Raw genomic sequence first — 27,406 nt, forward strand, 5'->3', positions numbered from 1 at the left:
AAAACAAACAAACAAATCAAACAAACAAAACAAACAAAAAAAAACTTCCCATACCTAAGTATGCTTTGTATTCTGGGATGGAGCCAGGAACTATAGACATGCTGTGAAATGAACATAAATTTTCCATGTTTTCCAATAGTCCAAAACATAGCCCCTTCTTCCTGTATTTACTTCCTGTATTGATACCTTGGTTTGCTTGGACTTCACAGCTATAAGTTTACAAACTCATCAAATGGCCTGTACTTGTATTTGTGTTGTTTGTATTTACCATCAACAGATGAGTTCATCTAGTGTGTATGATGCATGCCACAAATACAATCTGTATCGATGGGCAACACACTATGTAAACTCAAAATAGGAGTACAGGAAGTGTGAAGAATCTCTAATCAGAGATAGAGTATTGGCAGTACCTGTGTGTATAGTTATGTAGTTAACCATCTGTTTTGACATACCAGCATTAATTTGTACTTAACTATATCATTTACACTTTTCATAACCACATTTCTGATACAAATTTTTATATTCATATCTTTGGTTGTAAATATAACTGTTTTTAATTGCTATGAAACTAGCTGAGCTCACGGTTGTGTTTGCTTCACAGATGGAGGTAGAACACATTAAGAAGAGCCTTTCAAAATGAAGACTAAAGCATCGTTATTGTCACATTCTTATCACCACATTGGAGGCCATCCTTTGAAGACATTCTCACTGCTGGTCTGAGACTCTTCAGCCAAAAGAAGTTTGTGCCAAATGATCATCACAATCAGCAACAGTTCAGCACCATGGAGTCAGCCACCTTCTCTCCCCGACGCCGCCTTATCCTGTGTTTACTTCTTTATTTTTCTTCTAAAGAGGCTTCTCTGTTCAGTTTACTGCTATTTTGTTGGAGCTTGCTGTACCACCGGTACTGACTGACTGCGCTGCAGTCTGTCGTTGCGTGTTGCCACGGTTACAGAACAATGACACAGAGCCGGGGCTGCCGTGGCAACCTCACTGGTACTTCATGTTTCTGTGTGAAAGAAACTTTGACCTCTGTAGCCCGGTCGGTTCAGACGACCCCTGTGCTGTTCTGCGTCCACTCTGCGGCCTTCGCCTCTTATCTGTGTGTGTGTGTATGTTTGTGCACTTGTTTTCCTTCCATGTGAGGACTGTAGGCGTACATACTGAAAATGGGGACACTTTTGCAAATGTAAATTAGCCGCATTTGCCCTGCATTAACTTTCCTGAGATGCACTTACCAGGTTTTCAGTGGGTAAACAAAGAGATTCAGGGAGTCAGTCGGGGTCACAAAAAGAAAAGTGAGCTATTTCTGTGAGAAGTGATGTTACTAGTTCAAGACAGCCCTTGACTGGAAACAGATAAATTATCTAATGACTTGCAAAGTTTTTTTTCATTTATTAAAATTATTACGTGCCAGCGATACAATTTCCCAGGACAACATTCAGGTGTGGCAAACCACCTTGAGCATCAGGTGAAATAGGGCATTTTGCAGCTACCAGTTTTTAAAATGGGCCACACTCGTTTTTCTTAATTTCTTCATTCACATCTTTAAAGCATCAGCAGTTGCAGAACAAATCCCAAATCAGGGGTGCCAACAGTGATGTCCCTACAGCTAGTTCTCTACCAAGTTTCAACTGGGCTGGGTAACCATGAGACTTTAGTTCCCTTGAACGTTAGTAGTGTTTTTGGTGGAAATGCAGCTATTGTTGCATTTACAGGATCTTTACTTCTGTAAGGATCATATAAAGAAGATATATATCTACTTGTACATCTTTGCATGATTTACTTAAACTGTTTTTAGTCATGTTCTAGTCATGGCCTCTTTTCCAGTGAGCCCATTCTGCTATGACTGGTCAGCCTCCAGAAGCTGCTAGGGAGCCTGAGACCGTTTTCCTTTTTCTTTGTTTGTTTGTTTTCTCTAAAACGGTTGGTAGCATTGTAAATGGTGAATAAAACACACGATCATAACAATATCTAAATAACAGTAAACCACACGTGTGCCCTTAAAGGTTATCATTTGGATTAAGAAATAAATTACGATAAAAATTAATGCTCAGGCCATCTAAGGTAGACTTCAGGTGCGTAAATCTGATGCCTCTGCCATTCTCAGCAGCATTCTCCTTTAACCACAGATGCGACGTCTGTGTTTTCAATCTGCAGTTGAACCTGGAAGCACATCAGGATACTGAAAAGCTTAATCAAAGTAGCTGGCACGATAAGTGCTGATACTGTAGGTGCTATTTACAGGAGTTTCTGGATTTTTTGGGGGAAACATGTAAGCAGATGTCAGCACCAGGTTAGCTTAACTAAGCATAAACACTAGAATTTAGAGGTTATGGAAGCACAGTAAAATTACAAACACTGAAAACTTCCAGACATTACATCTGTTTTAGCACATACTTAAACAATGTATGCCTAATTAGCTGTTAATATGCCTTATTTGCTATGCACCATTTATTTTATCCACAACTATCTATAATTTCCATGCCATCAAACATCACTTTCATTTTGAAATCAATGCCATATGTGTTTTCACAAAATCGTGAAATAGTTTTTACACAACTATTATAAATACTGTCATCTTTCCTGTGGACAGCTGTTCACACACTTTTGGTGCCAGACTGAAGAATATTGGAAAAGATGATGGCATAGTGTAGCAAATTTTCTGATGTCCTCTTTACATCTCTAGCTTGTTGAAAAACTGAAATGGGCTGACTTTGCTTATGATCAAAAACTAGCAAGTAAGCAACTTTTTCAAACTGTGTTTTTGTTGCGAATCAGTCCCACTATATGATAAATTATCATCCTGAAGAGTTGCGGCATTTGTTATCTTTGGAAAGAGGCCAGCTTACCCCTTCATTTCCAGTTTTTATGTTAATAGGCTAACTATCTTCTGCCTCCAGCTTTATTTTTACTGTACAGGCATGACAGCGGAATGAATCTTTCCATCTTGCACTCATTCAAAATGCAACAAAAGCACATTAACCCCAGATGGAAAATTATTCCTGCAGTGTTTGGCTGCAAATTGCATTTTTATCTGAAGAGAAAAAAACACACTGATCAACTTATTGTGATTTCTTTTCCAGGATGGTTGAGCATGCATCAAGACGCATAGAGACACATCTGTGTGACATTTATCAAGTTAAACTCAATGCCTTCTTTACGTAGACCTTACTATTTAATCTTTTTTTTCTTGTTCAGTTTCACTCACATCTCCAGAAAGCTGACAAAACTGTTGCGCCGTTGGCATCTCACTCCTAAAAACCAAACTGAGAGCCACGTGCTTCTCGTGTTTGTGGTGCTCTTTTGGCAGCAGGTTAAGAGTAACTTTAAAGACAGAGTTTGAGGAATGTAGACAATGAAAGGTCCTCACATGTGTGTGCATGTGTATGTATGTGTGATATAGCATGTACGGCTGTTTGCCTCCTTTCCTTTTATGTGCACAGAATCTATGGCAACCCGTCACTGTGGCCTTCATGTTTTTGATTCCAAATCTTTATTTCTTTTTTTTTTTCTTTCTGTCTTTCGTATGACAAAGAGAAAACTGCTACAACTGAGGCTACAAGTTGTTTTCTTGACTTGGTCCTTTCTCTCCAGGATAGTGATAAATATATATACTTTTATATTTCAGTGTAATAAAGATGCTATTATGTACTGTGTGTGCACACTCTGTTTATACGTGACTGTCTGTAAAATGTGCATGCTTGTATAGTGTACATTCTGTTTCAAAGGCACATTTTGCCCATTGCACATTTACTGCTTATTCAAGTAGCTGGTGTTTCTGCACGAATGACTTTCATTTCACAGCAGACATGCTCTCAGGTTGCCCAAGTTTAGACTGAACAAAAGGAGAAGTCATGGTGCAGTCTTAACGGTCGCTGAAATTGCTGCAGGATTTCTGCAACTGCATGTCAAAAAATATTTGACTATTGCAGAATGTAATGGTGTTTGGATGTTTAGGTTTTTACATTGAGCATCCTTTTTATTGCACAATTTTAGAAAATATTAAAGTCTCCTCTAATAAATGTGATAAAATGGCAGTAGAGCTCAAATCTAGAGCTAAGCATAAGGAAGTTTTTACCATTATAAAAATGCATCTTAAGTGGCAAAAGAGGATGATGTAATCAGATTTGAAAAAAAAAAGAGCAAAAATCTGTTCAGTGGAAAATGATATGCTGATTTTAGTCAGTAGTGTGGGAGGAAAAGTAAAAACAGTGGTTCCTCTTTTTTCACGGTTATGTTTAATTTTTAAGTTTAAAGTGATAAATCACAACAACAATCACCTCAGTGCACTTTAAACTGCAAGGTAAAGACATTTTACAGAATTAGGGAGACAACCACAACAATCAGACAGTTCTGCCATAACCAGTGGTGAGGTGAGCATAGAAAGACACACCCAAATCTTACAGTTTGAGCTTAATTCACCGTTTTAAGCTTAAATCAGGATGACCTGCATGCATAGCCTGCCAACCAGCAAAGCACAAAACTGCAGATGGCCCACTGAAGTCCCACTTTTAATCTAATTTAATTTTGTTTACAATATGATGGTGGAAATTTATCCGACAAGAGTACTCTTAAACAAGAATATGAACTGTGACAGATATGTGACAAGACTTGATGAAGTGGAACTATTTGTCAAAATTCAGTTTCAACATTTCCATATATCCATTTTCTCAACCAATTCTGAATAATAATAACGGGTAGGGTACACCCTAGACAGGTTGGCAGTCTATTGCAGGTCCTTCAATTCTGGAGCTCTTTCTGTACTCCATCCATCTAACCATTTTCTTCCACTTATCCAGTTGAGGGTCGTGGGGAGCTTGAGCATATCCCATCTGCTACTGGGCAAGAGGTGGGGTACACCCTCGACAGTAATTAATCTATCACAAGTAGTGATAGACGGATGCCTATCCTAGCTCCTGTGGCAGCTTGGATAGGCAAGGGGAATAGGACAAGTGGAAGCAATTACAGGCAGTTTATCCCAGGTGGATGGAAAATACTGGCAAATGGAGCATTCTTTCATCATGGGCATACTGTAAAAAGACCAAAACAGAACTAAATACAAAATATGAATTAATGTCAGAGCTCCATAATTTGCTGACCCCATGTGGTGAATAAATCATCTATAACAGCTTTAAAAAGAGACTTAACAGAGATAGCATGTATGCTTTTAGTCCAACTTAATAGAAATGAATACATTTATTACTACACATCGATCATAAGTATAGTTCTTTCTTTTGTTTCACCATGCATGTATCTATAGTCCAAGCCTGCGCTGCTCTACACAGGAGGACTGCACTAGATTCATTTATTACTTGTTTTAAACTTCAGGTTGCTACAACAGTCAAGGAGATCAAATCTTAATATTTACTGATCTCAAAGAGAAAAACAAAAGAAAAAAAAGGCATTGATTGTAACTCAATACTTACACCAAACAGAAGACCACTGCACCCAAGGAATTAAAAAATTAAGATGTGGTGTTCTCCCTCTGACCTAAACAAACATCACTGCCTAACTAAACCTAGCAGAAATAAAATTGTGAAAATAAAACTACCAGACACATTTGAAACAAGAACAAAGAATCCTATTAACACGAACTACCAAGAGATGTCCTCCAGCTCATTAACTCAACCAGAGAAACTTGAAAGAAAAGAGATCTAATTATAAGTCAAACATCATAGAGGAGGCCAGCAGGGAGAGGACAGGAGACAGAACACCAGGACCGCTACTTCCCTCCTTAAGTAAGTAGGTCTGTTGATATTTAGATTATCAAAATGATTAATCTCTGTCTAAACTTTGTTAAATAACCCAAATGTTTGATCTTTGGGCTGAAGGAAGAACAACATTCGGTGTATAAAAATGCTCAATCAACAATCTCTTTATTCCATACAATTCTCATTATTCCATACAACACTTCGACCATAAACGTCTAGACGGGAGATGTGGACAGGAGGGTGTCCGCCAGATCTCGAAGTATCTCACCGTTTCTCACATGCTTATAGCTTCAGCACCCCTCCAAAGTCATAAAACCTAAACATCCACGTTCTTTCTCTCTTGGTTAGCCTAAGTTATGACCTTGGCTTCCTGTGCAGTATGTTCTGTTTTTTCTAATCAGACAAATAAGGCCATGATTCTCTGAAAACACTATTTCTTATAAATCGGCAGTATAATGCATCATAAAACAATGTAATTCATTCACAATAAATCAGCAACCTTCTTCTAAGTCAGGAGTAAAATGTAACCTAAAACTACATAATGATTTCACAATCTTTAATTAGAGGTATACATGGCATAAGATAATATAACAATCTCACAACTTATAAAACACAGTAACTCTAACATTACACTTAATGTTACCGCAATTAGGATCCTTAAAGAAACATTCATACCCAATAGCCAGTTGTTATCTAATGATGCTAATTTGGGAAGACGTGTATCTGTTGCATCTGTCCTCTCCGTCATGTGATGAATGGCCTCTGACAGCCTCTGCGGTTAAACATTAAGACGGCACTAGTCCCTAATGGAGACTAACCAGGAGGCCGTGCACATATAATTCTCACAAAGTGCACAAAGTCCTCTCTAATTGGCCACTACTTAAATCTTGGGCATATATTTGGAAATCAGACAAACTTCTTCTCTGGAGAGAAACTTAGAAGGAGCCAGAAGGATAACTAAAGCTGAAAAAACAGTCACATCACACGATATTCTATGCTGTTTGAAATCATAACTGAGAATAACATAGCTTATTTACGCGGTGGGCAGAGGAGGTGACCAAAAGGACACGCTGTCATATATTTAGACTAACGGGAACACTCTGATAACGTTTCCTAGACTGACAGGACCAGAGTTTATTCGCCAGTGGAAAACTTCATACCAGAGTACAGCTGATCAGCTGTACTCTGGTACTTTTGGCTCGAGCCAAAAGGGAATATTCCAACTTCTGAGTGTATTTTTCTCACCACATTTCCTCCTCCTCCTTCTCTTTCTCTCTCGGGGATCCAGTCAGATCCAGTCTGGATGAAGCGGACGTCTTGGTGCGAGATAATCGTCAGATGATATGAGTTAATGAGGCGGAGATGCAAGGAGACAGACTCAGACGTGCTCTCATGCCAGGACAGGTGTGCCACCAGTGAGAGCGAGAGGAGGAGAAAACGAAAGGCGCAAAGAGAATAAAGAGGGTGGTTGATATCAAGCGGAGAAGAAGTCACTTTCCAGGTTCTCGATATGGAAACCGGGCAGAGCGCACCGGCGTCGGACATGGGGGGAGACCACACAGCTGGGGTGTGTGTGGTGGAGCGGGACCGAGAGAGGGGCGACGTGTCCAGCCCCAGTCCACCGACTAAGCAGCGCTCTCTGCGGGTCGTCTACGTCCTGAACGATGGGCTTAAGTCGGTGATGGCGAGCAGCCCGGAGTCCGGAGCGCTGCAGTGTTTGCAGAGAGCCTGTGATTCGGAGAGCGCCCTGCTCACCACCGTCACCTTCGGAAGGTTGGACTTTGGAGAAACATCAGTACTGGACAGTTTCTATGATGCAGGTACTTCACAGGAAAGTTACACAAGAGGGAGGGCAGGTTTGCACAAGTCAGACTTCTAACTGCAAGTGTGCGAAAACTTTTTATTATTAAAACTAACTAAGCAGCTCATATAAAACTCTATCTATCTATCTATCTATCTATCTATCTATCATGCAGACTATTCTTCTTTTCCTTATTGCTGTCGGGAAAGCTTTTTTTTGTTCTTACAGTAATTCTGGTTGTGGTGGTCACATGATGAGACACGTACCTGTATTGGTGTTTGGGTAGCATGTAATCTTGATGGTGGAAGAGGTACCAATACACAATGATAAAAATAAAATGGAATATAAACAAATATTCGAAGTAAGTACACAAGTGGTAAATAAAAATGATACTACATAAGTGTCGAAATAAAAAGTGAAAAAAGAGGTTAAACTGAACTTCTTCAATTTAACTTAAATTGAAATTACTCAAGATATTTTATCTCCACCACAGTGTGAACACACTGTAGAATAAACTAGTATAGACATAAAGCAAGAGCTGAACCTTAACATACACTGCAACATACTCCAGCAGGTAGGATAAATAAGACTCATGCTTGCAAGACTATGGTATGATCAGAGTACTTTTAGCTAAGTAATCTATGTTAATTCCTCTTAAACCACATGCTTTGATTCATTAGCACTAATAATATGTTTTTATTAAATCAGGGGTTAAGTTGCGTAATAGCTTGTGAGTGGTTCCTGACTGTTGTGTTACAACAGTTGTAAGTTTATTGTAAGCTATGCAGTGAGATCACTGTTATAGTGCAGCATGACTGTGCAGCATTACTACCCTGGACTGTGATTTCGCAACACTAGTAGGTTTTTTCAGTAGTCAGTAATTTACTTGTAAACTTGTAGCCTCGTATTACATGACTTATCTTTTGCAAATAGGTTCATACAAATGATAGATGTCTCAAAGTTATACTAAAGTACTAAAATTACAGCAGTTGGGTATATATGCTTATATTTTTTAATCAAATACATACCTGACTCTACTTCTGTACTTCAATAATATTTTGAATGCAGTAACTTTGTGTTTTGTAGAGGTACTTCTTCCTTTTTGCACCCTTTATCCTATGCACATACTATACACATACTCAAGCTCTAATCTTTCCAGCAGTAGGAATGTACTAATAGAAAAAGTTATCACTAAAAAAGGTCTGTCATGGGCTACCAAGTTTGCAGCACAATAGTGAAAGCTTTTCTGTATGTTCACACATATAATTCTGCACAACTTGTTGAGCTGCTTTCTTATTCAGATGAGATCTAATTGTAGTAATAGTGCTACATGTTTGATTTTGGAGGTTTCTGAAACCTCAGATATCCTGATACAATCCTAAAGAAATGGTACAGATTCTTGTTGGGCAAATATGTAAACCAGTGAAATATGGAGCCACTCAGGCTATTAACAAGCAAATGACCGAAAATATGCACTTGAACGCTCTTATATTACTGGCTTTGGATGCTGATGATTACAACATTTAAACTCATTTGTATGAATCCAAGACAGCAGTTGACAATAGTGATCTTAGTGAGCCTTGTGAGTTGACATTAATTCTTGTTTATTTATTTGCTAACTCAGCTGACACCTGTTGTTGTTAATGGTTAAATATATTAAAATCTCACCATAAATCGATCAATGTTCCCCAAATAATTTTCAGTCACTTATTTCATAATTCTGTCTCCATTATGAAAAGATGATGCCTTTGAAAGCTCCTATTTTTAGGGGGAACGAAACCTGAGCTCTTCTTTAATTGCGAGCTATTTATACTAGGCAGCAACACAACTCAGCTGAGGAAGACCCAGGCACATGTATAAGTTTTAGTCCCCTCAGATGCCCTGCAAGCATAGTACAGGGAGTGCAGAATTATTAGGCAAATGAGTATTTTGTCCACATCATCCTCTTCATGCATGTTGTCTTACTCCAAGCTGTATAGGCTCGAAAGCCTACTACCAATTAAGCATATTAGGTGATGTGCATCTCTGTAATGAGAAGCGGTGTGGTCTAATGACATCAACACCCTATATCAGGTGTGCATAATTATTAGGCAACGTCCTTTCCTTTGGCAAAATGGGTCAAAAGAAGGACTTGACAGGCACAGAAAAGTCAAAAATAGTGAGATATCTTGCAGAGGGATGCAGCAGTCTCAAAATTGCAAAGCTTCTGAAGCGTGATCATCGAACAATCAAGCGTTTCATTCAAAATAGTCAACAGGGCCGCAAGAAGCGTGTGGAAAAACCAAGGCGCAAAATAACTGCCCATGAACTGAGAAAAGTCAAGCGTGCAGCTGCCAAGATGCCACTTGCCACCAGTTTGGCCATATTTCAGAGCTGCAACATCACTGGAGTGCCCAAAAGCACAAGGTGTGCAATACTCAGAGACATGGCCAAGGTAAGAAAGGCTGAAAGACGACCACCACTGAACAAGACACACAAGCTGAAACGTCAACACTGGGCCAAGAAATATCTCAAGACTGGTTTTTCTAAGGTTTTATGGACTGATGAAATGAGAGTGAGTCTTGATGGGCCAGATGGATGGGCCCGTGGCTGGATTGGTAAAGGGCAGAGAGCTCCAGTCCGACTCAGACGCCAGCAAGGTGGAGGTGGAGTACTGGTTTGGGCTGGTATCATCAAAGATGAGCTTGTGGGGCCTTTTCGGGTTGAGGATGGAGTCAAGCTCAACTCCCAGTCCTACTGCCAGTTTCTGGAAGACACCTTCTTCAAGCAGTGGTACAGGAAGAAGTCTGCATCCTTCAAGAAAAACATGATTTTCATGCAGGACACTGCTCCATCACACGCGTCCAAGTACTCCACAGCGTGGCTGGCAAGAAAGGGTATAAAAGAAGAAAAACTAATGACATGGCCTCCTTGTTCACCTGATCTGAACCCCATTGAGAACCTGTGGTCCATCATCAAATGTGAGATTTACAAGGAGGGAAAACAGTACACCTCTCTGAACAGTGTCTGGGAGGCTGTGGTTGCTGCTGCACGCAATGTTGATGGTGAACAGATCAAAACACTGACAGAATCCATGGATGGCAGGCTTTTGAGTGTCCTTGCAAAGAAAGGTGGCTATATTGGTCGCTGATTTGTTTTTGTTTTGTTTTTGAATGTCAGAAATGTATATTTGTGAATGTGGAGATGTTATATTGGTTTCACTGGTAAAAATAAATAATTGAAATGGGTATATATTTGTTTTTTGTTAAGTTGCCTAATAATTATGCACAGTAATAGTCACCTGCACACACAGATATCCCCCTAAAATAGCTAAAACTAAAAACAAACTAAAAACTACTTCCAAAAACATTCAGCTTTGATATTAATGAGTTTTTTGGGTTCATTGAGAACATGGTTGTTGTTCAATAATAAAATTATTCCTCAAAAATACAACTTGCCTAATAATTCTGCACTCCCTATAGGTAGGCCCGAGAGGATATAAAACTTGGCGGCAGACTGAGGGCATGTTGTTATTACCTCTGAGCTTCAGTAGAAAAAAATGTGGATTTTCAAGTCAGCATAATTGTCTGTACTTGCCTTTAACTGACTCATATACTGAGATTCTTCTATGCAGGAGGCTCTCATGGGTGAGTGGGTGTTGTTTCCTAGAAATGAAATAAAAAAAAGATTTCTAGGAAAGGATAACATTCAATGAATACCAATGTCTTCCATCATGTATGTTCTTGTTCATGCTCATATCTTTCAATGGGAGAGCTCCCAACTGTGTCTCTTCTTGTTTCTTTTGTTTTCAACTCCACTCAAAACATTTCCCACATTTAACGAGGCCAAAGATCACGGGGCAGATGCAGCACAAAACTCAAAGGCAGATGTATTTCAAACTCAGCTCATTTGTCACCTCTGCAAATTGCATCAATGTTAAAGAGCTATGCTCTTATGTTGTCTCCTCCATCATCTCCTCCTTACAGACATTGCAGTCGTGGATATGAGCGATGTGTGTCGGCAGCCCTCCTTGTTTTACCACCTGGGTGTGAGGGAGAGCTTTGACATGGCCAACAATGTCATCCTATACCATGACACCGACCCCGACACTGCCCAGTCACTGAAGGTACACATGCACACTCTCCCATCAGTGTAACTAGTGTTCATGGACACCATTCTTTTACGTCTCCTTGGGACAAAATGATCTGCTGTGTTATTTACAGACTAACATGTCGTACAGTCAGTCCTACCAGCTGTTTAAAATAGCAATTCAGGAATAATACACTATGTCACTGTCCGAAAGTCTGGAAACATATTCTCACGTGCTCTTTATCTCCGCACAGGACATGGTGGCACAGAAAAACACAGTAAGTTTCTTATGTGTGCATGTTTTGTAAAGATTTCTGTGTGCACACCATCTGTTTCTATTTCTAGAGGAATATTCCTGGCAGATACCGTTCACCCCCATGCAGAAATGCAGACAGGAATGCATATATATATACACACACACTCACTCTCACACACATTGTGTACAAGTACACACATGTTAAATCATGAATGGCCGGCTCGAGAACGAGAGTCATATTACTTGTTAGTTTTCCTAGAAACTGACCTTCACTGTATGCACGCTGTCTTCTTTGTGTATATGTGTGTTTGTGTGTGGAGTAGGCTGCTCGTCCTCCACCGTTAGGTTTTCCCTGGGTTCAGTTGCCTCCAGAATACAGAGGCTCTGGTCTGAGAAATAAAGTAGGTATCAGGCCTGCATCAAGGCATGCTGGGATATTCCCTAGTTGACTGATAATACTAACAGACAAGGAAGTGAGGCTGGAAAACAATGACCTCTCCCTGGGATGTTGTGTGGATAACAGATTAAAGCCCCTAACAACACAAAGGAAGCAATGGATAATCAGCTATAGCATGCTTTAAGAGTGCTGGATGCATGTGCGTTTTTGCACTACCGGTAAATTAAATTTGCATCATCTCAGAAAGAATCATGGAATTGCATTTAATCCCACTGTGGGGAATTTACCTAAAAAGTGTTTGTGAAACAATCCTCACTGAAAATAACTGAACAGAGTTTAACAGGAGAAACTTACAAGTGTAAATCAGAAGCAGCTAGTTGCTGTGGCCTAAAGTGCTGTCGTTCGATGCATGAAATCATGATGGTGACTGCTTTAAAATGATGTGTGGTGCTGTGACGACCATACTATATAACTACAAATCTAGTGATATAGTTGTTAAATAAAAGATGTAGAAATATATGTTTTAAGAATGAACACAACAAAAAGACAGTCAGCAGTGCGTGTAAGATTTGTCAGTCCTGAAATGCTTTGCCAAATGCTTTTGTACGTGCAAAGCTTATCATTTCAATTTCAGATTTAAAGGTAATCACATTTGTTCATATGCAAAGCTGGAAGAAGAGGCAGAGGTTAGAGAGTGTTAGGTGGTTCTTGGTACATGAGGCTTATTACTTCTGGAAACCTTCACTGATGTAGTATGATGCTACCAAACAGTCTCAGTGGTGCACTGATCCTCTCATTAATCACTCTAATCCCTACTCTCACCTCCTTATCTCTCTCCACCTGGACTTCTTTTACACCTGGCATTTGCACAAAGCTGTCAAAGTGCTTTTCTTTCTGTAAACAACTTGTAATTAAACCTTCTCTCCTCTCTTTCTAGGCATCCAGTGGTAACTACTACTTCATCCCCTACATAGTCACCCCTAACCACGAGTATATGTGCTGTGAAAGCGATGCCCAACGGAGGGCAAGCGAGTACATGCAGCCCAACTGGGATAACCTGCTGGGCCCACTGTGCGATCCCCTGACCGACCGCTTCACCAGCCTGCTGAAGGACATCCACGTAACATCCTGGTGAGATACAAGTGAAAACAAGGGGCTGCTGTAATCCCACTATCATGGTTTCCCAGTACAGACGCAGATGTAGACTGTAAAGTGCAACTATGTTTATTTTTGCTGTACTCACACAACCAACGTAACAGCTATGTGTGCTTAAAAATCAAACCCTTCTTGTCTTTAGCTCAAAACACAGCCTCTCTCTCTCTCTCTCTCTCTCTCTCTCTCTCTCTCTCTCTCTCTCTCTCTCGTGTGTGTGTGTGTGTGTGTGTGTGTGTGTGTGTGTGTGTGTTGCATCAAGTTCCCATTTCATAGGAAATCAGAGGTTGATTAGTCAATACTGTGTCAGTCAACCACCTAACAGTGCTTCATGTCCGCCCCACCTTCCCTTCTGGAGCTTGGCGGAAACAGCACCTCACAGTCATTTACAAGAAAAGCACCCCCCCCGCCCCCCCCTGCCCCCCACCCAAAAAACAAACAAACAAACTACTAAGTAAGGAGTAATATAGGCTTTCAGCTAAATGTGGTGCCATACTTAGTTATGAAATGTAGTAAAACGGAAGTGTAAAGTAATAACGTAAGACAGAATTTACAAAACACCATCTGAATAACATACTTAAGTATAGTATGTTATTACAGTACAATAAAAGTGCTTTATTTGGTGTGTTCTGGAAAAATAAATGTTAAATATATTGCAAAGTGTTGGAACATCAGCTTAATCTCAAATTAACTTAATATTTACTTTTAAAATGAGTCATTTGCTGTGTCAACACTGGTTAAATGAGTTGTCACTGGTAAATGTATCATCTTCATCTTAAAGCATGAACAAAAATAGCCTGTTCACAAGAAATATTAGGTTATAACAGAAATCTGTGTCAAAATTTCCACCTCCAATGTCGTGTGTAAGGGCACACTCTGCACTGAAACTCAAGCAGATTTCATCCCTTCTGTATTACTGTGATTCATTCTTTGCTTGTTTAAGCAAAACCTGCTATGACGCCTCACACAATGTCTTCCGAGTACTTACGTCACACCCTTGCTGACTCAGCAGCACTGTCTCCCCATTAACTTCAGAGTCCATTTTAAGATTCTGGTTTTAACTTAAGGTGCTTCAAGCACCAGCTTACATCAGTGAACCTTTACATCCTTTTGTCTCCAGCACGTCCCTGAGGTCATCTGAGCAGGGCCTGCTAGCTGTGCATCATACAAGGCTAAAAGCTGATGAGACAGAGCTTTTCCAACAGTAACCCCCAGACTCTGAAAAGCTCCTTCTGAGCTTGTGATAGGTGGACTCGGTGTTTTCTATTACAAAACAGCTAAAAACGAATCTTTTTAGACTTGTGTTTGGCTACCTTTTGTTTTTATCTTCTGGTATTTTGTCGTGAAGCATTTTGTGATGTTAGGTGCTTTAGAAATAAAATTAAAAAGGAGTTGGAGGTAATTATTCTAGGGATGTTCCATGCATTTGTTTTGCACAATGCAGTATTCCGACTGTCGGAGTCTATAGTGAGGATCATTGTTCATAGCTTTTTGTTAGTACTACTAACTGACCATTAGCACTCACTGTTTTGATGAGATTACTATTAAGTAATGTCTGTTTGCTGCAAAATAAGGGGTGGTCCACTAAAGTTTCAGGTCAAAAATTGTGCTTTAGATCAACATTAAAATGAAAGCTTCTTTTCTTCCTCTGTTCCTTGTCTGTGTACATATAGTGCTTCCTTTAAGGACACCCTGCTCAACGACATCAGGAAGGCTAGGGAGAAGTACCAGGGAGAGGAGCTGGCTAAGGAGCTTTCACGCATTAAACTCCGAATTGATAACACAGAGGTCCTAACACAGGACATTGTCATGAACCTGCTGTTTTCCTACAGAGATATACAGGTACAAACACATCAAACATGACCTTCATTTCTTTCTATCAGCTGGGAACTTCTTAAAAGTTATTACAGACTGAAGTTCAGAATGACATTTATATTCTAAATGCATTATCATTAGGTTTAAATTTAATGCCCCTTTTGTGGCTTCTCTGACAACCAGGACTATGATGCCATGGTGAAACTGGTGCAGACTCTGGAGATGCTGCCAACATGTGATCTGGCTACCCAGCCCATGATCCAGTTTCATTACTCCTTTGCCCTGAACAGGTACGCAGCAGCTGAATGAAACTGAACATTGCAATGCCCAAACCCTGTGGTAAAGCAGATTTATCTTCTTTAATTATTTTTAGGGATCCCACATTTTTGTTTTTTGTGCCTTTATTTCACTGAGGACATTCATTCTAACATATCATATAAAATGCACCATAAAATATGTAGTGTGGTGATATCAGGAGCTAAAAATGTAGCAACTGCATGTCAAAAATGCAACAGACCACAAGTATAGCATTCTGTGGAAAATACATTTTTGTTGTTCAGGGAAAATTAAGTATACTGTATGATTTAACAACTTTAGCAGCAATAACTTGAAGTCTTCATTTTCTGTATGACGTTTTAGCCTTTCACAGCATTATAGAGGGATTTTGGCTCAGCCTTCTTTTACATTTTCTTTAATGTTGCTTTTGTTCATTGAGGTTTACAGGCACTTGTTTATACACAGCTCTCTTAAGGTTCCCCCACAGTATTTCAGTCAGATTGGAGTCTGGACTTTTGCAACACCTCGATTGTTTTCTTTTTCAGCCATGCTGTTGTAAATTTTCTGCTGTGTTCAGGATTATTGTTCTGTTGCATAATCCTGCTTGAGCCAAGCTTTAGCTGTTGGAAGGTTACCTCACACTTACTCTAGAGTGATTTGGTATATAGAGAAGTTCATGGTCAAGTCAATGACTGCAAGTTGTCCAGGTCTTGAGGCTGCAAAGCAAGCCCACATCATCACCCCTCCACAACCATGCTGACAGTTGATATAAAGTCTTTATGTTGATATGCTGTGATTGGTTTTAACCAAACGTGGTGATGTCAAGTATGACCACATATCTACACTTTGCTTTTGTCTGTCCAAAGGATAATGTTCTGGTGGTCTTGCGGTTTGTTCAGATGGAACTTTCCAAACTTAAGCTGTCCTGCAGAGATACCTTCTCCAGGCAGCTTGTTCAGGCTTTCTCTCATTGTACTGTGATTAACTTTAACATTTAACATGCTAACCGAGGTGTTTAAAGTCTGTAGCTCTTGTTTTTTTGTTTGAAGTTTCTCTAAACATTACAAGATCTGATCGTAGGGTGAATTTGCTAGAACAGCCACTCCTGTGTTAACACACACCCGAATACTCCAGGCCAGTAAACTGCCCAAACTGCTTTTGAGCAGGTAGTTAGGCTGATGATCAGTTATCAAGTGCATTTAATTAGCAACACCTGGCTGGTACTTGCACTTTTAATTCCTATGGAAGTAATAAAGGTGTACTTCTCAGTCTCATGAAAATGTTTTCCTTCATGTGCATGTGCATGTACGTGCAGGAGGAATGCTCCTGGAGACAGGGAGCAGGCTCTCAGAGTGATGCTGCAGGTGTTGCAGTCCTGCGAACATCCTGCACCAGACATGTTCTGCCTCTGTGGACGAATCTACAAGGACATTTTTCTCGACTCTGACTGCAAAGACACTAAAAACAGGGACAACGCCATTCAGTGGTGAGAACACACAGAAATAAATGCATCTCATTCACATCTTATTGTTTCCTTGTGTGTATTCATCTGTATTTCCTCTTCCACCTGTCAGGTACAGAAAGGGCTTTGAGCTGCAGCCCACTCTGTACTCGGGTATTAACCTAGCTGTCCTCCTCATAGTTGCTGGCCAGCAATTCGAGAGCTCCATGGAACTCAGAAAAATAGGTAACCTGATTCCCCCTTTGATTTGTTCTCAGCGGACTCTCAAGTCAATGTGAAACACCTAAGTTGTTTATTTTCAGCATTCAGTTTGCGTTCAGTAGCTCCTTTTCTTGATATTTCTGTGGTACAAAAGTCAGCTGAGACCATGCCACTTCAGTTTCAATCAGACTGCAATTACAATGTTCACTTTTTGTCTTCTTATAATCAGGGGTGAGGTTGAACAGCCTGTTGGGGCGCAAGGGTTCCTTGGAAAAGATGAATAACTACTGGGACGTCGGCCAATTCTTCACCGTTAGCATGCTAGCGAGTGACATTCCTAAAGCTACTCAGGCTGCAGAGAAGCTCTTCAAGCTGAAGCCACCTGTTTGGTAAGAGAGAAGATCTTGTAAATATATAAAAGTTGCAATGTCAATGCATGTTTTTCATAATAAAGATTAGTTTTAAATTTTGGTCACATTCTGATCCCCAGGTCTCAATTTTTTAAAGATGTATTCAGCTTTCATAGTTGTAGTGAAGTATCAGGACATTCATCTTACAAAAGTACATTTGTTTTTATAATGCAACTCTTTTATTTAAGTAAGCCCAAACATGCTACAAAAAAAAAAACAGTTTACGAAAACAAAATTTCAAGGAATTGTAAGTGTGATGCTTTTTATTTTAATGATTATAATTGGTTGTATTTTCTTCCAGGTATTTGCGTTCAGTAGTGCAGAACTTACAGCTGATCCAAAGGTTTAAAAAGCAAAATTTGGAGCATTCTCCTCAGAGAGAGAAACTCAACTTCTGGATGGACATCATCGTCGAGGCCACGCAGTGCACCACCAACAGACTGCGGTTTCCAGTATGTAAACATATACATGCATTCATGCTGAAAAATGATGACTGAGGGGTTCAAAATCAAATGTTTTGGTGTTTGTGTTTACAGGTGCTGATTCTGGAACCGACCAAAGTTTACCAGCCGTCCTATGTGTCTATCAACAATGAGGCTGAAGAGAAGAACGTCTCCATCTGGCATGTTTCTCCTGCTGAAACGGTCAGAGCATTGCCCATCTAATCATCTTCCTGTTAGGAATATTGTCCTCCGCTCGGAAAAATTCAAAATATTAAATAAAAATTATTTAAAAATGGTGAATGACTTAAACTAAATCAGACAACTTGTATGCAAACAGAAGGAACTTTGATGTGAAATCTTCCATCACATATTGTGACTGAATAACACGTAATTACACAAACTCATTGCACCCTCATTTTGTCCACAGTATTTTAATTGCACCCGAGTATACCAGGGTGAAGTACCACCAGTATTACCAGTAAACAACAAAAACCACCAAAATGCTATATCAGCATTTAAATTAGCCTACATCTTGCCTTTTGTTTAACATGCAGTGCTACACAGATCACTGATCAAACACATTATAGTGAAACGAAGTTTGATAACACTTCACATTAATTGTAGTCAAACATCTCAAGACAGGTGAACATAATGCTGCTTCATTGATTTTTAATTTTTTTTGTAAGGGGTACATGGAGGTTTGGGCTCAGATAGTTCTGGGATTCAAGTTTTATTTTGCATCCATGTGGAGTCTGTTTAAAGATTGTTGACTCATCATTGTAGAAAAAAAAAGAAAAAATGTGTTGCAGACACTTAAAGCTGAGCCAGCATTAACTAAATTTGCTTCACCTATGCTAATTCAGAAATGCTAGAGTGCTGGAGCCGTCCAACTAAGTAGACAGAAACATATACTTATATGCATATTTGTTAATTTACCTGCTAGAACCTACTGGAACAAAATGTTAGAGCTGAAACACGTTATTTGTTGATTGATTAACTTCTGTTTTTTGTTACAGAAAGGTATTCATGAGTGGAACTTCACTGCAATGTCCATCAAAGGCATTAGGTATACAAGAGACATGTTTGGGAAACAAATAGAAATAAATAGAAAACGTACATTTTTGTTCAATTCAAATTTCTCTTGTGGTTTTATGGGCCTGGGCTTCAATTGTAGTAACTCAGGGAACTTAGGAGTGGTGCAAACAAGCATATAAATTGTGGCTCCCTGCAGCTATATCCATAATACATGAAGTAAACAGAAGAATTAGCTGCCAGGAACATCATTAGGGATCTCCAGCTGACCTGTTCAGCCTCAATATTCAAAACAGTGACGTATTGTGCAAAGCTTCAATTACCCAGTGCAACCGGAGGAGGAAGAAAGAAAAAAAATGCAAATATCAGTAAGGACATTCCTCATGGTTAATAGCCAGTGCTTACTGTGAAAACCCCCCCCATCACCCATGCTCTTAAATACAATTTGACGATCCAGGTAAAAGTCTGGCTATAGAATAAAACAACTTTTTTTCGTGTTAGAATACAATCCCTCAACACAATTTGATTGTCTGCTCTCCTGCTTACTAATCTAAATTACTCATTTATATCCATGTATTATTATTATACTGTGAGCAAATGTAAGTTTTTTGCACGCTAATGAGATTTACTTTCATCTGTGAAAAGGACTGTGTTATAAAATAAAGCATAAGGAAGAGTTAAATAAAATAAAGAACAGTGCCCAGCCTAATGCGGCCCTTCTGTCTGCAGTATCAGTAAGTTCGATGAGCGTTGCTGCTTCCTCTACGTCCACGATAACTCGGATGACTTCCAGATCTATTTCTCTACTGAGGAGCAGTGCGGTCGGTGAGGACAAACACCTCTAGATGTGTTTGTGTAGGTGTGTGTTTGTCATGTGTCCGTCCGTGTTTGTGTTTGTACACTCCATACTATATGCGCAGATGTGATCTGAAGGCCTAGAACTGTAAATAACTGTAATAATGTCTGTGTCTGGTTATGTGTTTCAGGTTCTGCTCCATGGTGAAAGAGATGATATCTGATGGTACTGGGAATGCTGTGGAGCTGGAGGGGGAGGGTGATGGAGATACGCTAGAGGTCAGTGTGAGCTTGAAAGTGTGCTAACACACACACACACACGTGTGTGTGTGAGATATTTAATGTAAAATATGGCAAATATGTAATTTCTATGCCTGTTTTTCTGTGCTACAGTATGAATATGACACCGATGAGACAGGGGAAAGGGTAGTGTTGGGTCGTGGCACCTACGGAGTGGTGTATGCTGGGAGAGATCTCAGCAACCAAGTCCGAATTGCCATCAAAGAGATCCCCGAAAGAGACAGCAGGTAGGTTGACCTACCAACCTACATTCATGGTTCCAAGTCTTTTTGGTATAGCTGACAAAACAAAAGAAATGCATAAAATTTGCTTAATATATATATAATAATTAAAATATTTCAATTTTACTGAAAGGAGAACTCATGGCAAATTCAGTTTTTTTCTTCCACATAAATAAAAGTAAATGCAGTAATTGCATTTAGTATATTTAAGAGTTTATTATGTTGTAGTAACACAAAGAGCAAATAGTCTTTATTTTACAGTTGAACTTAAATCACACAAAAACAAATAGGAGCTTGCAGCAATGTTTTACCAGTATTTAATTTTTAATAATTTACTTTGCAGCAAATGTGTCTGGATTATTGGACAATGAACAGATAATGTTATTTCCAGTGTTAATACCAATGTGAATGTAGTTAATGATAAAACAGAACCTACACAAATAACACACAAAGCAAGGGTACGAAATGCAATTTGTCTTTTCTGATGTCTGTTTTCTTTTCCGTGGGCAGGTACTCTCAGCCCCTTCATGAAGAGATCGCTCTTCACAAGTACCTGAAGCACAGGAACATTGTTCAGTATTTGGGTTCCATTTCTGAGAATGGATACATTAAGATCTTCATGGAACAAGTGCCTGGAGGTATGTTTGTACAAACCACAGAAAGAGACACAGTTCTGTGTAATAGAAGCTGTCTTGTGTTACCTCCTATTGGGTAGCCTTACTGCAGTATACATCTAGTTCAGCCTCAGTGAAAAGGCAAAAAAAATGTCTTAAGCAGAAAAACAACATATAAGATATTGTGTCTAAATGATGTTTTCTCTAAAGCTCATCTGTTCCAGAGAGATATGCTTATGACCACCGAGTTGGTAATTAGTCTAACTAGCTGGGTGTTTTTCCACCTTTAAGATAGGCTTTGGACACGCCTTCTTTCTTTTCTCCAGGAAGTCTGTCTGCATTGTTACGGTCGAAATGGGGTCCTCTGAAGGAGGCAACAATTATCTTCTACACCAGACAAATTCTGGAAGGTCTCCGATACCTGCATGAAAACCAGATCGTCCACCGAGACATCAAGGTAGAAGGAACCCCGCCTGCCATGATACATCTTTGAGGAAGACAGCTGTTAGTTCTATAGAGTGAAATGTCATTATGACTGAATTTCAAGTTAAAATTATTTTTTAAAGAAATTTACAAGTAGTCTTAGGTTTGAGCTTGTGGATACAAAGTTGTCTTGTCTGGAAGAAAAGACATTAAAGTATTGAGCATTACATAGGATGAACGAGTTTCTTGCTGACTGAGACATATATGGTCGAGTATTGTGGTCCTCAAGTCCAACCTAAAACCATTCATTTGTGCACCATCATGTGGGATCTCAGGCCAAAGTCTGATGCACAAAGGCGACCACATACTGGACACTCATGTTGGTTCTCGTCCTCAAAGATGCACACTTTTCCACTTGGCTACTTTGTCTCTTATTCTCATAAGCTTGCAACCTGTTAGCTGCCATGATTTCCTATTGTTTTACATCAATGTCACATTTCTGGAGGGATTTTTTTCAGGGTGTCTTTAGTCAGCTTTGGTCATTCTTAGCTGAGACTGTGTTAGTTGGCATCTGAGCCTGCAAAAGTACATTCATGTTAAGATACATCAGTCAGTTTGACGTGCCTGAGACATAGGTGTTCTGAATTGGTCGAGAGTGAGCAAGCAGATAAATCAGAAGTAGGTTTATGGGTGAATGACTTTAGAAATGAGGCTAAGAGACTGCTGACAGCTGACACACAAGAGGGACCTGAGACATTGAGAGCCATAAATGTGTACAAATGGGAAAACTGAAGAGCTGGTCCTCGTACTGCAGGCGAGAAATTAGTAGACGAGGTGGGCCGACCAAAGATCCAATGAGAATGGGTTAGTGGGCATGCCCCTCAGAAAATCTCAGAACTCCAGGGAAACCTATCAAATCACACACATATGCATATGTATCACATAGGTGGAGAGAAAAAAAAAAAAAGAACAACTAGAAAGAAACAGCACTGAAGATCAGTGGGAACAATGACAGGGCCAAGAATAGAGCCTCGTGGAACCCCATTACTGATGGGGAAGTACTTGGTGATAATTGGTGATAATTCTGTAGGCTTCAGTTTAAATAATAATGACCCACATAGTTCAATGCATTTAAATCTCTCCTCATTTGTTTCTTTTTAGGGTGATAATGTGCTAGTTAACACCTACAGTGGTGTCTTGAAGATCTCTGACTTTGGTACCTCAAAACGGTTGGCAGGAGTCAATCCCTGTACAGAAACATTCACAGGTAACCTTTTCGATCATCTTGCAGAATTTGAATTTTACAACAGGTTTTAAAATACATATAAACACCCATCAAAACCCATAAAAACATTTAAAAAAAAAACCCAACAAAAAACAACTAGAAACAAATGCTGAAATATACCTAAAACCTAAACAATGAGATTACAAAGGCATTAAATAAAAGAAACAGCCTTTCAATATTACAATATCTATAAAAAAACAATTCATATTATATTTCCTGTGTCAGTTTTGCTCTGTGAGAAGAGTCATTATTGCTAGAATATAGTTTAACACAGTGGTTTCATCTGATGTACCCTGAGAGCCATGTGCAATGTACACAAACACACAAGTCTTCAAACTGTTCAAAAGTATTAGCTTACTATTAAAAATCATTCATGCCCTACTTTTAGCTGCTACTCCATGTAACAGCTATTGGTGACTAATTTCACCTGTTTTTGTGTAGCTAACAGCCCAAAGCTGTTCATGTACCATTTGTTTATGCTGTTAGTTAACCATTTAAACTGTTCATTGTCTATGACTGACAGAAATTTCAAACAATAGCCCAGGGATTAAGTTGAAGTTTGTAATAACAGTAATCTGTTAAATGCTCCCAATTCTTTTGATCTTTGGGCTGAAGGAAGGACAATACTCTGTGTATAAATGCTCAATCAACAAGCTTTTATTCCATACAATTCAACACTTTATGAGCATAAACCATCCGGATGGGAGATGAGTCCGTCTGATCTCGAAGTGTCTGAGTGCTTTCTCACATTCTTATAGCTTCAGCCCCCCTCCACCTAGTCATAAAACCTAAACATCCACATTCTTTCTCTCTCTCAGTGAGCCTAAATTATGATCTTGCCTTCCTGTGCAGTATGTTCTGTTCTTTTCTATTCAGACAAATAAGGTGATGACTCTCTGCAGACAGTATTTCTTATACCTCAGCAGTATAATGCATCATAAAACAATATCATTCATTCACAATAAATCAGCAGTCTAATGTAATACAAATCAGTTTAATAACTGTAATAGTTATCACCTTCTTCTTAGTCAGGAGAATAATGCAAACTAAAACTACACAATGATATCACAATCTTTAATTAGGGGTATAACGATAATATAATAATCTCACAAATCCCACGAAGTTCTCAGACGTGAACAACTTAAAAACGTTCTGCTTGGAAGAAAAATGCACAATGAGCCATTTCATTTCTCTTTAACTCCAATGTCACAAAAAGACACACGAGCCCTGACCTGTCATAAACAGACTAATTCAGTCTGAGATGCATAAATGGAGTCTGAGATATGCTCACTCTCAGACTATGAGTGTAAATATCAAATGACCTTCAAAATGTCAAGAGCCACAATCAGCCTCTATGGAAACAGAGAGACACATGAGTGCATGCGAATGTACTGACATACACATTTATTGGCCATCTGGCCTTCTCCAGCAGCCAGCAAGGTGTGTAATTAGATTAGCTAATCAAGCAGAGGCAGAAGGGTGTTTACCTTTCATTAGGAGCTGTCTGTGTGTGTGTTTCCTTATCTGTTTCTTCTCTGGAGCATCACTTGCTCTTGTCTCACTCTCCTTTTTTATAGCTCTTGCTGGCTCTCTATTTACATCAGCATTTGGAGCAAATGCCAATCTGCACAGAATTTCTGAGCAGACTGGGAGACAAAATAAAATTCTTCTGAAATCTATCTATCTTTAATCTTCGCCTCAGATTGCACTTTGTGTGCAAGGCCATGCAATAAAATGTCCAGTCAGGGTATACACTGTTAAAAAAATATTAGCTAACAGAAGCAGCCTTTTGCTACTTCATAGTCTTGGTTTGCAAGTAAAAATGGATTTGTTGACTCTCTTGCATCTCTTTCTGTGTTGCAAATGCTTACACGATATACTTCTCTACTTGAAGGTACCTTGCAGTACATGGCTCCAGAAATAATTGACAAGGGCCCTCGAGGCTATGGGGCACCAGCTGACATTTGGTCCCTGGGATGTACCATTATAGAAATGGCCACTGGGAAACCTCCCTTTCATGAGCTGGGGGAACCACAGGCAGCCATGTTTAAGGTAGACACTGAGCTTATTTGTGTTAGTTTGCGTATTTACTTATGAACCTTTCCAGCCTTCAGCGATCCAGTTATTTGCAAAACACATGTTTATTTTCTTCTAACACTAAATCTCTGTGGTCTCTCACTTCAGGTTGGCATGTTTAAAATTCACCCAGAGATTCCGGAGTCTTTGTCACAGGAGGCCAAGTCATTTATTCTACGTTGCTTTGAGCCCGACCCTCACAAGAGGGCCATCGCCTTGGACCTGCTCAGAGACACTTTTGTCAGGCACAACACCAAGGGCAAGAAGAGTAAGATCGCCTTCAAATCACCAGGTAAATACAAACAGACATTACTACAACGCCACAAAAATATCATCACATTTCCAAATGGGTTTTACTGCATGGTTTTTGTGATGCTCATGTAAATAGTAGTGCTATTTGATTTAAAAAATACAGGTGAGAAACCAGTAATATCCAAACTGTTTTTTCTTCCCTTTGTGTGAGGTTATAAAACCACATACATTTCTCACTGTCACAGCTGAGCAGCCGGTGCTTTTCAGATGTGAACCCAAATGCAGACCCAGGAGAATAGAACTTGAATTCAAACAAAGAGCGAGCCTTTATTTGGCTGATGGCGGGTGGAAACATGGAAACATGAAAACTAAGGAAACTATGATACATGATGACTCGAATAACAGACTGACTATGATTGACTATGACATGGATAACAGACAACGCAACACTGACAAAGAGAAACACGGGGCTTAAATACACTGAGGGATAACGAGGGGAATGAGACACAGGAGGAGAGCACAGCTGGGAGTAATCTGACATGACAAGACCAAGATGAAGCAAAACTCAATACATTGACATAGGACACAGACTTTCAAAGTAAAACAGGAAACATCACAGACACAGACTTGACTAGGATACAGTTGACCGTAACCATCCATCGGTCACAGAAACAGAGCCCAAAAGACTAGAAAAGATAAACGATGACAAAATCAAAATTCAGTAATGATACAAAACTTAAAACACTGGGTCACTGACCCTGGGCTGTGACACTCCCACCCAATCAGTGAAGGTCACACTATGTCACAGAAAATGACATTATTGCATTTAGGCTTCCTTACCCTAACCCTCAACATTTGACCAACCACCACAGTGGATTTAAAAAAAAAAAATCATGTGATTAAAGCTTTAATTCAAGGGGTTTGACAAAAGCATTACATTAACTGTTTAAGATTTACAGTCAATTATAGATAGTCCCTCATTCTCAGAGCCAAAAAAGTAATTGGACAGTTGACGGGGAGGCTGTTTCATGTCCAGGTGAGGACTGTTCCCTCATTATTTCATGACAAATTACACAAATAAAAGAGCTGGAGTTAAAGTGTTGAACGTGCATTTGACAGATTTTTACTGAGAATTTCAATATGAAGTCCAAAGAGAGTCCAATGAATGTGAGGGAGACCATCATTAGCCTGTAAAATCCAAAGAAACCTGTCAAATTTGTATGTTTTTTCCTAATAAAGCCTAACTAACCAAGTCAAGACTGCTCTTGAGAAAATATGTGTGTTATTGTCAAATTCTACAATCAGGTGACACTTTCGTGAATTGAAATACAGACGAAGCAAGACGCAAACACCTGGTTACACATTTAAAAAAACAAGAACGCCTGATTAGACTTTGCAGAATTTTATAAACAAAAAAAGAGCCAGTACAGTTTTGGAAAAAATGTTTTGACATGACCTGTCTCCCCAATGTGATGTTTGTGTATTGTATGTACAGTCGGCAAGGTCAGTCTCTTACCGTAATTGCCCCTTGGGGATAAATAAAGTCTTCTGAATCTGAATCTGAAAACTAACATTAACTTGTACCAGAATGATGGGAAGATAAATATGTCGAGAAGGAGAGAAACAGCATTATCCAAAGCATATCTGGAAAATATCGTAGAGGCAGTGTTATGGTAGTAGGCATGTATCGCTGCCAGTGGAGCTGGGTCACTAGGTTTTATTGATGGTGTGATACAAGTAGCAGGATGAAATGCAATGGTGAATGGCCATAAAAAGTCATATAATAAAGTTGAGTATGGGTAAAGGACAAAATGTCCTTATGTGTGAGTGTATTAAGTTTTAATTGTCTTGCCCATGTCTTATTCCTATTCTTCTTTTTATGTATTCTTCAGACTATATCCCTAACATCTCCCTGCCAGTGCAGGTGCAAGGCGAGGCCGCTGGCAGTAGCAGCAGTGAGCACGGCTCTGTGAGTCCCGACTGCGACGCAAAACACGACATATTCTTTGACAAGAGGAAAAGCTCTGGCTCCAAGAATCTGCTCAAACCTCCCAGTTCTAACTACCTGAGGTGTGTCTGAAACCACATACTGAGATTTTGCATCAGACTGGGATCGGATGGCATTAAGAAAACTGTTTCCTTTTAAAATATTGTTTTACAAATTATTAGAGCAATGAAACAATGTGTTTCCGCAAAGAAATCCTGCTGCTGGTGCTGAAGCTCAGATCATGTGAAACGATGTAAATGAACGAGTGCATCTGTGTGTGCAGATAGCAGGTGGCCTTATTGCACTCACACCGTCCTCCGCTGCCTTTTACAATACTAATTTAACGAGTCCTGATAATTTTACAAGCTTCAGCTGGTGGCTCTGCACACATCAGTCGAGCACCAATGTGCACACATGCATGCACGT

General features: G+C 39.5%; 2 protein-coding genes across 5 annotated transcripts in view; both read left to right on the top strand.

Moving 5' to 3' along the window:
• The window catches only part of sh3kbp1 (SH3-domain kinase binding protein 1), a 44,086-nt gene extending 40,427 nt beyond the window's left edge, over positions 1-3,659 (top strand). For both annotated transcript variants that reach the window (XM_040044279.1, XM_040044277.1), the window contains one exon: positions 602-3,659. In XM_040044279.1, the coding sequence (XP_039900213.1) occupies positions 602-640 (39 nt within the window). In that variant the 3' untranslated portion in view covers positions 641-3,659. The remainder of the gene's footprint in view (positions 1-601) is intronic.
• Positions 3,660-7,025: 3,366 nt separating this feature from the next.
• Positions 7,026-27,406, top strand: part of map3k15 (mitogen-activated protein kinase kinase kinase 15) — a 28,671-nt gene continuing 8,290 nt past the window's right edge. The window contains exons 1-22 of one of the 3 annotated variants that reach the window (XM_040044273.1): positions 7,026-7,534; positions 11,481-11,620; positions 11,838-11,861; positions 12,163-12,240; positions 13,174-13,367; positions 15,062-15,230; positions 15,387-15,493; positions 16,795-16,965; positions 17,054-17,166; positions 17,372-17,531; positions 17,854-18,004; positions 18,089-18,196; positions 19,012-19,061; positions 19,757-19,852; positions 20,014-20,101; positions 20,216-20,349; positions 20,854-20,981; positions 21,284-21,414; positions 22,542-22,647; positions 24,560-24,717; positions 24,850-25,033; positions 26,913-27,063. In XM_040044273.1, the coding sequence (XP_039900207.1) occupies positions 7,225-7,534; positions 11,481-11,620; positions 11,838-11,861; positions 12,163-12,240; positions 13,174-13,367; positions 15,062-15,230; positions 15,387-15,493; positions 16,795-16,965; positions 17,054-17,166; positions 17,372-17,531; positions 17,854-18,004; positions 18,089-18,196; positions 19,012-19,061; positions 19,757-19,852; positions 20,014-20,101; positions 20,216-20,349; positions 20,854-20,981; positions 21,284-21,414; positions 22,542-22,647; positions 24,560-24,717; positions 24,850-25,033; positions 26,913-27,063 (2,951 nt within the window). In that variant the 5' untranslated portion in view covers positions 7,026-7,224. Of the gene's footprint in view, positions 7,535-11,480; positions 11,621-11,837; positions 11,862-12,162; positions 12,241-13,173; positions 13,368-15,061; positions 15,231-15,386; positions 15,494-16,794; positions 16,966-17,053; positions 17,167-17,371; positions 17,532-17,853; positions 18,005-18,088; positions 18,197-19,011; positions 19,062-19,756; positions 19,853-20,013; positions 20,102-20,215; positions 20,350-20,853; positions 20,982-21,283; positions 21,415-22,541; positions 22,648-24,559; positions 24,718-24,849; positions 25,034-26,885; positions 27,064-27,406 lie in introns of all 3 variants that reach the window. The other 2 variants (XM_040044272.1, XM_040044274.1) reach the window with 2 other exon arrangements.

This window comes from Simochromis diagramma, unplaced genomic scaffold (assembly GCF_900408965.1).
Source record: "Simochromis diagramma unplaced genomic scaffold, fSimDia1.1 OVJJ01000602.1, whole genome shotgun sequence".
Taxonomy (NCBI): domain Eukaryota; kingdom Metazoa; phylum Chordata; class Actinopteri; order Cichliformes; family Cichlidae; genus Simochromis; species Simochromis diagramma.